This window comes from Mobula hypostoma, chromosome 21 (assembly GCF_963921235.1).
Source record: "Mobula hypostoma chromosome 21, sMobHyp1.1, whole genome shotgun sequence".
NCBI classification, from domain to species: Eukaryota; Metazoa; Chordata; class Chondrichthyes; order Myliobatiformes; family Myliobatidae; genus Mobula; species Mobula hypostoma.
In genome coordinates, this window is record NC_086117.1 from 5,022,870 (window position 1) to 5,036,010 (window position 13,141).

The 13,141-nt window shown below is 39.4% G+C and overlaps 1 protein-coding gene across 5 annotated transcripts in view; it reads right to left on the bottom strand.

The window, feature by feature from the left end:
* strbp (spermatid perinuclear RNA binding protein) overlaps positions 1 to 13,141 on the bottom strand; it is a 287,597-nt gene that overhangs the window by 8,306 nt on the left and 266,150 nt on the right. For 2 of the 5 annotated variants that reach the window (XM_063073345.1, XM_063073346.1), the window contains exon 19: positions 12,330 to 12,796. The exons of 1 other annotated variant lie outside the window; for it this stretch is intronic. In XM_063073345.1, the coding sequence (XP_062929415.1) occupies positions 12,714 to 12,796 (83 nt within the window). In that variant the 3' untranslated portion in view covers positions 12,330 to 12,713. Of the gene's footprint in view, positions 1 to 11,168; positions 12,797 to 13,141 lie in introns of those variants that run through there. 2 more of the 5 variants (XM_063073347.1, XM_063073348.1) reach the window with 2 other exon arrangements.

The following is a 13,141-nucleotide window of genomic DNA, read 5'->3' on the forward strand; positions in this document are numbered from 1 at the left end:
ATTTTTGATTTTGTTCCTTGAACATCATCAGAAAAATACAGCATTCATCTAAATAACTGCAGGGTGCACGGTAGAAAAGGGTGCTGTGCGATAAACAAACATTCTGGGTCTAATCTGCTCCTGAAGCTTTGCAGCTCATTACAACAGAAATAAAAATAATGCATGGAGTGTACGTACCCACAAATGATTAAAAAATTTAATTACATTGTTTGCAATTAAAAATGTTGTTCCACATGTCATTAGTTTAGGTGCAGATTAACGAAGCTTACTTTCTCAGATAATCTATGAACTACCATCCCAAAATGGATATCTCATCAGATCATGCTTTTACAATATTCTTCTGATACTTATGTTTATTTGGAATATGTTGAACATGCCAGACACAAATGTACACAAGACTATTGATATCTAATATTATCATCTAGTGTTCAACTCTACCAACTTCAACACCATCAACCGTCCATTTCTCTAAACCAGGGGTTCCCAGCCTGGGGTTCACAGACCTCTTACTTAAAGGTATTGGTCCATGGCATTAAAAAGGTTGGAAACCCCTGTTCTAAACAATCCTAGTATGTAAAGGAAGAAGCCAATGATAGCAAACATAGGTTAGAATCATTAATAAGTTGTCCAGACAAATTTACGCATTTGAAATCCAAATGTCAGGAGTGCCATGAGAGGATTAATGAGGAATCTTGTTCCAGATGATGTCAGATTTTCCCCTTTTGTTTGTTGGAATGGGTGTGGTTAAGATTTGTCACTGTCTAGGGAACTAACATCATAGCGAAGCGGATATACCACAATAAAGCTTTCCCCAGCGTACAGCATTGACACAGGGAGGCAGCATCCATCATCAAGAACCCTCACCATCCAGGCCATGCTCTCTTCCCACTGCTGCCATCAGGAAGGAGGTACAGGAGCCTCATTATCCACACCACCAGATTCAGGAACAGTTATTACCCCTTAACAATCAGGCTCCTGAACCAGAGGGGATAATTTTCATGCTAACACTGAACTGACTGCACAACCTATGGAGTCACTTTCAAGGACTCTTCATCTTATGTTCTTGATACTTATTGCTTATTTATTTATTTATTATCATTATTTTTATCTTTTCTCAGCTCAACTTGTAAAACCTGAGGTAAGGGCATAGCCAAGCACACTTATTTCTCAATTGCTTGGAACTTTCGGACAATTCTAGTGGTGTTCAGCATTGCGGCTTTCTGGAGATTTACATAAATACTGCTGTGCAGGCCTGGTTGTTTATAGTTATGGTGTAGTTTATAGTTTGGGATGATACCGGTTGTAGATATTACTATTGTTCCATACTCTTTCAATTTCCTCTTTTAATTTTGCATATTCTTAGTGTTTCACTTATTGATTTCTGTCAGTTATGTGCACTTGGGATGGCTATATCTATTAAGTAAGTTGTTCTTGCTTCTTTATCCTGTATGATTATATTATTATTACTTTATTTATATTTATTGTGAATGCCTGCAAGAAAATGAATCTCAGGGTTGTTTATGGTGACATATGTGTACTTTAATAATAAATTTACTTTGAACTTTGATAATTTTAAGACCACATGGAACTAACAAGTTGCCTTAATCCTAATTTTTTCATTTTTTGGGACAACTGACCGAACTTCAAACCATTATATGTGAGACTAGAGAGTAAACTGGGCTTCCACTCGTACAATGCACAGGGCCATACACTATATAAATTCAGCAATTTGACTGCAGTTCAAATAAATTGAAATTTATAATTCAAACTGAACATAATGTGAGTATACTCACTTGTATACAGCACTAGAACCGATGCAGAGTTCACAACCTTGGAGCTCCTCCTGTTGATTCTTCCAGTCTCCCTAAATCCATGTTGCAGGACCTAACTTCACTTTTCACAATTCATATTGAAACTTCCAACATTCCTGATGGGATATTAAAAATTCTGCAAGGCATCTCTGAAATTACAATTTTAATAAACTAAACCTTTTTGGGCATGGCCAATGTTATTATTTGATGGGTTACCTCATTCTTTAGAAGATAATCAAATTACTAAGCACACAGCGATGTCTTTCCTTATTTAAGAATTAATGTACAACATTAATTGTAATTGGGTGGCAAGGTGAAGATACGTCTCTACCAAAGGAAGTCTAAAGTCCCCCTTCCTTCCGCTAGCCTGCAGGTCACCTGTGGGCAAGGTGTAGCACCTGTTTAGCTCCCTGATCAGGGTCACGTGATGCTATGGGAGCAGGTGGTGGATGTTCATATGAGCAGCTGGTGTATATCCCAAGTCCCAATTACCATTGATGGCAGGCAGACAGTCTCTGAGAGTATTGATAATGGTTGGGACCACCTGCCTTGTAAAGACACTGGCAGAAGAAAGCAATGGCAAACCACTTCCGTAGAAAAATTTGCCAAGAACAATCACGATCATGGAGACCATGATTGCCTATGTCATACAACAGGACACATAATGATGATGATGAATGCCTGATCTTTATTACAGTACGAGTAACAAAGGATGATGATCCAGTTCTCGTTGGGAAAAAGAAAACAAATTACATAACGGATCATCTTATCGTTGCCTCAAACCATAGTTGTCAAGATAAAATACGGAATAGAATCTGTGCTAATGTCATTGTTGTCACTTGCCAAACCTCTGGACTGTGTTTTCAGCAAAACAAAATAACCAGGAAAATGCACAGATACTTATAATTGAGAGATGTTTTTAATCCACTTAAAAACAGTGGTGAAATTGTTGATTAAAAACAAACACTAATAAAAATATTTTAGAACATAGAACATACTCAAGGATGTTGCCTGGATTAGAGAGCATGTCTTATGAGGATAGGCTGAGTAAGCTAGGGCTTTTCTCTTTGAAGTGGAGGAGGATGACTTGACAGAGGAGATAAAAGTGTAAAAGTTCAAAGTTCTTCTTCACAGAGAGTGGTGGGAGTATGAAATGAGCTGCCAGACGAGGTGGTAAATGCGGGTTCTTTTTTGATATTTAGGAATAAATTAGACAGATACATGGATGGGAGGTGTATGAAGGGATATAGTCCGTGTGCAGGTCAGTGGGACTAGGCAGAAAATGGTTTGGCACAGACAAGAAGGGCCAAAAGGCCTGTTTCTGTGCTGTAGTTTTTCTATGGTTTCTAAGTTTATTATCAGGGTGCATATATAAAATCCAGAGATTCATTTTCTTGTGGGTATACTCAATAAATCCATATTAGAACCATTGAAAGACTGCACCAACTTGGGTGTTCAACTAGTCTGCAAAAGACAACAAACTGCACAAATACAAAAAGGAAGAAAGTAATAATAATAATAATAATAATAATAAATAAAAAAAGCAATAAACATTGAGAATATGATATGAAGAGTCCTTGAAAGCGAATCCATAGGTTGTGGAAACATTTTAATGATGGGGCAAGTGAAGTAGAGTGATTCAAGAGCCTGATAGTTCTTTTAACGTGGTGAGTGTGATTCCTGAGGCTCTTGTACCTTCTTTCTGATGACAGCAGAAGAGAACATGTCCTGGGTGGTGGGGGGCCCTGATGATGGATGCTGCTTTCCTGCGATAGATGTGTTCAATGGTGGGAAGAGCTTTCCCCCGATAGACTGGGCTGTATCCATTACTTTTTGTAGGATTTTCTGTTCAAGGGCACTGGTGTTTCCATACGAAGCTGTGATGTAGCCAGTCAATATACTCTCCATTGGACAACTAAAGCAGTTTGTCAAAGAAGCATAGATCGAGTGTATAGCATTCCCAAGGTGGAAATGGCTATTTTAAAGGGGCATAATTTGAAGGTGATTTGAAGAAAGTGGTGGGTGCATGGAATATGCTGCCAGAGACAGATACATTGGGGATATTTAAGAGATTCTTAGATAGGCACATTGAAGAAGAAAAAAGAAATGGAAGGGGTACATAGGAGGGAAGAGTTAGATTAATTTTAGAGTAGGTTTATCAGTTGGTAAAATTTTGTGGGCTGACTGGACAATACTGCGCTGTTCTAGATTGGAAATACAGGTCAGGCAGATGGAAGAACAGCTGGTTGATGTTCTTTCATCAAAACTGGAACCTTTGGGGTACCCCTCAGATAAGTTTGAAGAGTTCCACACAGCAACCACCATGATTCTATTTGGTTTCTCCACTGTAGACACTGAACACTCTGTATATTAAATTGGCAGCAGAGTAAGGTGTGTTTGGGGACCAGGATGATGGGATAGGAGGAGGTAAAACAGCAGCTGAAACATATCATAAGGTTGAATGGGAAGTTGCACTGTGAAGAGATAGCACATTGTTGAAGATAAAAAAAAAGTTTTGTTATATTTGCTGTCCATATCTTTTCTCATTTTTTCATCTCCATTTCATGGGGTAGGGGGTAGCAACCAATATCCAATGACTTGAAAAACTATTAATTTCTTTAAATTCCATTTATTTTCTCCCTCCATCTTCCCTCTTTTAAATTCCCCACTTACCTCTTCTCTTCACCTCACCTCACTGGCCTATTACCTTCCTCTGGTGTCCGTCCTCTTTTCTCCAATTGTCCACTCTCCTCTCCGATCAGATTCCTCCTTCTCCAGCCCTTTTCCTTTTCCACATATCCCCTCCCAGCTTCTTACTTCAACCCCCATTCCCCACTCACCTTGCTTTACCTATCACCTGCCAATTTGTCCTCCTTCTTCTCCCACCTTCTTATCCTTCCCATCCAGTCCTGATGAAGGGTCTCACCTTGAAACAAGGACTGTTTATTCCCCTCCATGGATGCTGTCCGATCTGGTGAGTTCCTCCAGCATTTTGTGTGTGCCTCTATTCCTCTCTATTCTGGATTTGCTGAGTATCACAGTATTTACAACAGCTATAGTTTTTTTTGATATGTGTTGTAAGACGTTTAGACCAGTTAGCAAAACTAATGAGGCGATTACTGTCTACAGGAGGAAGAAGCCGGAGGTTCAAGAGCCAGTCCTCATTAGGGGATTGGAGGTTTAGAAGGTCAGTAACTTGAAATTCCTTGGTGTTACCATATGAGAGGCTATGGTATGTATATGGTGACATATACAAATTTTGGTAATAAATGTACTTTGAATATAACTTTGAAGATGTCTTTATTTTTCCTTAACCATAGGGTCTTGGTGAGGTGTGTTTGCTTCCTCAGTTTTACTCTCCCACCTACTTGCACCCAGGGCAAAGACAGGGTTCCATCGTTCTCCTCTCTTCACCATTCCAAAGAGACCATTTCCTTTGGGATCTGCTGGTTTGCTCTTTCAACGCCACCAATGCACACTGTTCATCTCATGCCACTTTCCATTGAAATGCAACTCTTCCCCCTTTACCTCTCCTTTTCCCAACATCCAGGGACCAAGCACTCCTTCCAGATGAATCAGTGTTTCATTTTCACTTTCAATTGGATACGTGACACTTGGTGCTCACAATGTGGAATCAGAAGCAAGTTTAATATCACTGGAAATGTTGTGAAATGTTGTTTTGTGGCAACAGTACATTACAATACATAATAATAACAAGTTATACTAAGAAATATATATATATATACACAGTATTTGGCAATGTAGAGCGGAGAGCAATTTTGTTAATCTGGCAGGAGCAAAGGATGTTGGAAATGGTGAGGGTGGAGTGCTGTGGGAGAGGTGTGGGACAGGTGGCGGAGAAGGAATGCCGGGGCGGTGCGGTGGGAGGGGGAAGGGGGTGGCGAGGGTGCAGACACACCTAGCCCTGCGGCACTAGGCCAGATGAATTGATTCCAAACAATTGGTTTATAGATCATTACAGAATGTCTCTCCGGTGCTTCCTGCTTCCTCCCCTCTACCTTCCCCTTTTCCCTCTCTCTGCCCCCTTCCCACTCTCAGATCACAATAGAGACCCATGTCAGAATCAGGTTTATCATCACTTACACATGTCATGAAATTTGTTTTCCTTTGTGGCAGCAGTACAGTGCGATACATAAAATTACTACAGTACTGTGCAAAGTGTTAGGCATGCTAGCTATATATGTGCACTGGGACACATCATCAGTGAAGTAACCTGGGGTCATTGGGTGTTTCAGGTCTTTGAACATCAGACACACCCGTCCAGGTGACCCAGCCAGGGTTGATCATGCCCTGGTTTGTGTCTCAGCAGTATTGGTCCACAAGTCACACTTCTTGATCTACAGCCATCTGGAGGCTCGCTCAGCAGCCTCTGTAATGGCCCTGATGGCTCTTTTCTTTGCATCTCCAAGGAGGGAGTAGGTTCTGCACAACAAGCAACCAGTAAAACTGATACACCCACTTCTATAGGCTCAATCGTGCCCTCCACCCATCCCTGGCACTGCTCTGCCAGCTCCCCCTATTTGGCTTTCCTATGCTCAAACGCATCCTAAATCTGTTCTACCATGACCACCTGCTTCAGGGTTTCTGACAGAATGATACACACACATACAGACACACCGTTTATTAGTGGTGCAAAAAGAGAGACAGAAAAGAAGAAAAAATAGTGAGAATAGTGTACATGTGCTCATTATCCATTCAGAAATCTGATGGTGGAAGGGAAGAAGCTGTTCCTGAAATGTTGAGGGCATGACTTCAGGCACCTGTACCTCCTCCTTTATGGCAGCAACGAGAAGAGGGCATGTCCTGGCTGATGGGGATCCTTAATGATGGATGCCACCTTTCCGAGGCCTGGTCTTCTCTATTCGGGGCCTAAAACTGCTTACAATACGCCAAGTGCGGACTGACCAATGCCTTATAAAGCCTCACCATCACATCCCTGCATTTATAGACCTTGTAGTTATCAGAATTTGCCAGTTATGATGAAAGGTCACCATGAAAGGTCTACATTACGCCTTGTTTTTCTCACTCCAGAGATGATGCTTGATCTGTGAAGTATTTCTAATAATCTCTCTCATAGCAGCTTTTCAACTAAGGCAATGTTTTGTGCCTTGCTATGCCAGCATCATATTTTGTGCAACAGACACAAAACAGGATCCTACCACTAAGCACATCTCCCCCTCCCCACCTCTCTGCTTTCTGCAGGAATCACTCTCCACATGACTCCCTTGCCCACTCATCCCTCCTCACTGATCTCCCTCCAGGCACATATCTCTTCGAACATGACAAGTTCTACGCTTGCCCCACACTACCACCCTCATCACCATTCAGGGCCCCAAACAGTCCTTCCAGATGAGGCAACACTTCACCTGTGAATCTATTGCATCTGGTGCTCCCATTGTTGTCTCCTCACATCGGTGAGATCCAATGCAGATTCAGGGACCGCTTTGTCAAATGCCTTTGCTCTGCCCGCCGCAAAATACAGGAGTTCCCAGTAGCAACCTCTTTCAAGTTGACTTCCGATTCCCAAATGAAGTTGTTTGCCACAATGAGGCAAAACTCAAAGAGGAGACACAACATCTCATACTCCATCTGGGTAACCTCCAACTTGGTGACATGAACATCAATTTCTCCATCTTTTGGTAATTTCCAACCCTCTTCCCTCTACTCCTTTCCCTCCACCCACCTTATTCTGACTTCAGCCCCTTTCACTTCCAGTCTCAGCCTGAAATGTTGATTGTTTATTCCCCTCCATTTTGGGCTGACACTGCTGAGTTCCTCGAACATTTTGTGTGTGTTGCTCAAGATCTTCAGCATCGGCAGAATCTTGTGGTTTTTAAAATATTTTTCGTCCCGCTATTTTCACTCATCTCCTGTTTACATTTTCTGCAGACAGAACAGCTATAATTAAAAAAGCCTCACACTTTTTCCTGATTTACATCCATCACATTTCCTTTGTTTTCTCCATCCACCCCATTTTCTGTTCATTGAAGCATCTTTGTTTGAAGCAATCCTGTCAGTAAATTGGACAACTGCAGCCAATCATTTTTTACATGCTAAATGCTTGATAATACAGTTTTCTACTGTGCAGACATAATAAAATATTTTCCTGTACTCCCCATCAGGTTGAACAATGGAAATCCCTCCGTATGAGGACTTCAAGATTGCTGTATATCACTTCCAGTACACAAGTGTAAAGGAGAATGAAATAATTGTTACTCTGGATCTGATGCAGTATTAAAGAACACAATAAGGTAAAGAACAAAATAATAATAAAGACACAATGAATATAAGATAGGTTATATACATAGATTGATTGTATGTCTATAAAGTGACGCTAGGCACAGGGGTGTCTGTACATAAGGTGGCTCTGACAAGAAACGATAAAGTAGTGGTGGTTGGGGGTGTGGTGGGCTGGGTTAGTGGGTGGAAGCATTTATCAGCCTTACAGCTTGGAGAAAGTAACTGTTTTGAGTCTGGTGACTTGATTCATTGCTTAAATATTCTGCCTTCAGCAAGTTAATTCTGAACACATTTGATATAGCTTCAAACACAAGAAAATCTGCAGATGCTGGAAATTCAAGCAACACACACAAAATGCTGGTGAACGCAGCAGGCCAGGCAGCATCTATAGGGCGAAGTACAGTCGACGTTTTGGGCCAAGACCCTTCGTCAGGACTGACTGAAAGAAGAGATAGTAAGAGATTCCTTTACATATAGCTTTATAGGTTGCAGTCTTGCTGAATGCAGGCAACAAACAGATTTGCAAATGGCAGGCTGACAACTGATGAAAATTTAATACCGTGTTACTGGCAGCATTCAAATATCAAGAGCCAACATTAGCTTGCAATGGCAGTGTTGTGAAGCTTCCACAGTAAGTGCCCTGTCAGACAGTAATGCTTTAAGGTATTACTATTGGCAACAATGTAATTAATTATAAACACAAGAAATTCTGCAAATGGTGGAAATCCACAAGCCACTGGAGGAACTCAGCAGGAAGTTAGCATCTATGGAAAGGAATAAACAGTTGATGTTTCGGGTCGAGACCCTTCATCAGGACCAGTCGACTGTTTATTCCTCTCCATAGATGCTGCTTGACCTGCTGAGTTCCTCCAGCATGTGTGTGTGTTAATGTAATTTAATTTTCATTTTACGGAGGGATTACAGATTATTTACAGATTGAGGAGAGAAGTGAAATTTGTCTTATAAAATAAATACCTATTTGTATACACACAAAATGCTGGAGGAACTCAGCGGTCTGTGGCTTGGACTCTGTGTTTCATGTTATGATGTGTTTCCGGTTTCTGGTCACTTTTTTTTTGTTGCTGTTTAGGCAATTTTGATCAGGGCGGCCTGCAGATAACGAACTGAGCTGAACTGAATATACCTGGACTCTCTCCATTTTGTGTTTTATATTCTGTTTTTTGCTTGTTTTTTTGTCGCTGTTTTTGCAATTTTCTTTTGCGTGGTGGAGGGGCGGTGTGGTTGATGTTTATTTTTGAACGGGTTCCATGGTTTCCTTTGTTTTGTGGCTGTCTGCGGGGCAGACTAATCTCAGGGTTGTATACAGCATACATATTTTGATAATAAATGTACTTTGAATCTACAGAGGGACACGAACAGTCTGAAATGTTAACTGCTTATTCCCCTCCATAGGTGCTGCCTGACCTGCTGAGTTCCTCCAGCATTCTGTGTGTTGCTGTAGATTTCCAGCATCTGCATTCTCTTGTGTCTATTTATTATGATTTACTTTCCAAATGGAAGCCCATGGGATTGAAGGATATAAGGTTAGGTAAGAAACAAAAAAAAACGGTTTATGCTAAGTTGTTTCAGATTAGTAGTGCTGCTCAGTGGTTGGTGTGATGAGCCGGATCTGGGAATAAGGTGCATAATCTTAAAGTTTGTATATGATACAAAACACAAGTGGAGTAAGTAGCATAGTGGTTAGCACAATGCTTTACAGTACAGGCACTCTGGGTTCAATTCCTGCCACTGCCTTTAAGGAGTTTGTACATTCTCCCCAAGACCGCCTGGGTTCCCTACAGGTCTCCCCGGTTTCCTCTCACAATCCAAAGATGTACTGTTTGTCTTGTGATTAGGTTTGGATTAAATTGGGGGATTGGTAGGTGGTGAGGCTCGAAGAGCTGGAAGTGCCTGTTCCACACTGTATCTCAATAAAATTTAAAACATAAATAAACAGTGGAAAAGACCGTGACAGATGCCATAAAAACATAGACAAGCTGGTGAAATGGGCAAACACAGCGATGCAACTTAACACAGAACAATAAAACAATACATTTTACTGAGAAGCACAAGCTGATGCAGTATAAACCAATAAATACAGTTTTAACATAGGAATGGGGAGATCTAAGCTGCATGCATGAAAACGTACATGTTGAGAAACTGTTAGAAATGCATGTACGATTACTTGACTTTATGAAAAGAAGAAACATGTACAAAAGCAATAACTGAACATTTATAAGGCACTGGATAGGCTCCAACTGGATTACTTGAAATTTGAGATTGATAGACTTTTGCTGGCCAGATGTATTGAGAGATATGGAGCCAATGTGGCTGGATGGAATGTTGATAACAGCCAGAAAATAATTGAATGGCAAAAAAAAATCCAGTGGTAAAAATGTCCATTACTTTGCTGTCAAGATTTACTAGAACACTACCTATAATGGGGGCTTTACCATGGTAAGGTTAAAATGTCAATTCCATTGCTCTTAAGGAGATTTTACTAGAACACTACCAGTAATCGGGACTTTACCACAGTAAGGTTAGAGGAAAATCATGAAAAGTTTTAAGGAAGTAGTTTAGTAAAAAAAAATCTTGGCCAAAGAATCAACAACCAGAGGACTCAAATCTAAAGCAAAAGATCTGGAGGTAAAGAGAGATTTTAAACAAAACAATGCATGTTATGACAGTCTGCTGTGCATTAAAAGAGTGATGAAAGTGAATTCGATATCCTTCACAGGAGAAGTGGATCTACCTGTGGAAACTGCAAAGCTTCAGAAAATAGTCTCTTTTCGTTACTACCATCAGAGGGGAGGTACAGGAGTCTGAAGACACACACTCAGTGTTTCAGGAATTGCTTCTTCCCACCTGCCATCAGATTTCTGATTGGTCCGTGAACCCAACCTCACTATATTTGCTTTCTCTTTTGCACTATAGCAGTGTATATACACACTCACACACACACACACACACACACACACACACACACACACACACACATATAATTCTAATTTTTAGTATATTTTATGTATTGCACTGTCCTGCTGCCATAAAACAACAAATAACAAATTTGATGACATACTGTATGTCAGTGATAATAAATCTGATTCTGAGCATAGACTAATTGAGAAGCTCAGTTCCACACAGGTATGAAAAGTCAATTAATTTCTTCTTGTGCTTTATAGCTTTCTAATTGTTTATTTTACAAATCATCTCTATCTAAGTGCCATATTTTGACATACTGTTTATTATGTAAAAATACACAGTAATTTTTCAGGATGTATTAGTAGAAAGTTTTTGTGAGAAATACAATGCTTCATATCCACTCAAAGCTTTCAATCCCCTTCTTCAATACCAGTCAATTAGAGTTAACTCAGGCTTTGATAAATTGCTATCATTGGATTCCATCTTTAAAACACAGTCCAACATACAAGATTTTAAAGGAAGGTGTCCTTCTCAAGTATTAACTGGAAAGAAACTGATTGGTACCTTAATCTTGGGAAGAAAGTGATGTGATTGAGGATGATTTAAAAATAACCTACAAAAGTGGCATAATCATTTCCACAGCAGGCATGCATATACACAAGGACGTTGGGGTAATAAATGTTGGTTAACACTTATATATAAACACAAGCATCTGAACTTCTGTTAGGCTTGACAATGATGAAAGGATGATGGCCCGTGGGTGAAACGTGTCACTTTTCAAAAAAAAATAGCAGCACTCAACAAGAATTGGGACAATTAAGTAGCGAGTATCCATGGGGGACCTTGTTGCTGCTTCAGATTCTTCGTTTAGTGCAGTGGGAAAAAGATCCATAGCAAAGATTTTTTTGTGGTTTATTTTGTAATGCAGTTCATTAATTAAAAAAGACCTGTCTACCTAGAAGCAAGTCATGGAGAGTTAAGGTGCATCTCAGGTAACTTACAAAAAAAAAGGCCACAAGAACCAAATATATGAGATTATGGAGGCAAGACAGCCTTAAGCCAATTTTAGCACACATGCTTTATACCAATATCTTAAGAAAGCTGTAGGCATATTAGCTCATTTGCAGCTTCCATCATTTGTATAAAACATTATAATTCATTTGGCCTAACTTTCCCAATAACCAAATCAAATTTTTGAAAACTTAATTCAAACTACAAAATTTGCATAAGGAATGTAATATTTATTACACAAATGATGGCCAGTACAGAGCATATGCACAATACTGGGTTAAGGCTTTACTACATAAAAGAGATTTATAAAACAAGCAATACGCTGGCTGATTCTGAAACAGAAAGTGTTTATTTGTGAACAAAGATCTATAATCTATACATCCTTCACAAATAAGCTTCCATAAAATTCTTCAGAAGCTATGATACTTCAATTAAAATGTTGGTGAGGTTTTTTTTAAAAATTTTATTACTTTCTACCACAGAAGGCTGGATTAAGTTAAATTCTGAGAATGAGGTAACATTTCACAGTACATTTTCAAGTTTTAATGAACTAAGCCTTTTTGTTAAAATCAAAAAGATAGGAAAATTATTTTACAAATAATTTGCTTCATACAGCATTTTCAAAAGAAATTTAATTAAAAAAAGCAACTTTTTTCCTCCTAATGCTTGCTTTCTGTTTTTGCTATTATTATGCTTCTAATACAGTAATTAGCTGAAAAAGGAGTAAAGGGGAACAGGATATGTTGGAATTTTCATAACAGGGAACAGAAGCATTCTCTTGCCTGGCAAACCTATAGAGAGAAGAAACGAAAGGACCCCAAATAAGTTTAATGGTCCATTAAATTGACTTAAGAATATAAGGTTCTGTTACCATAGATCTTTGCAGATTGGCCATTCAATTTATTATCAAGTGTGTGAGAAACCTCCATTTTTATTCACATCGGCCCCATATATTTTTTGTTAAGATGTAAATAGTGGAAACAATCCTATGACTTACATACTACAAATTAAGGTGATACTTTATGTGCCGAACATACACTTCATTTTATTTACAGAATAAATTATTAGGGATAGATCTGGGCATAGTGGAATTAGCATCACTAAAGGAGGGAAGGAACCTACATTAAAGATTAAAG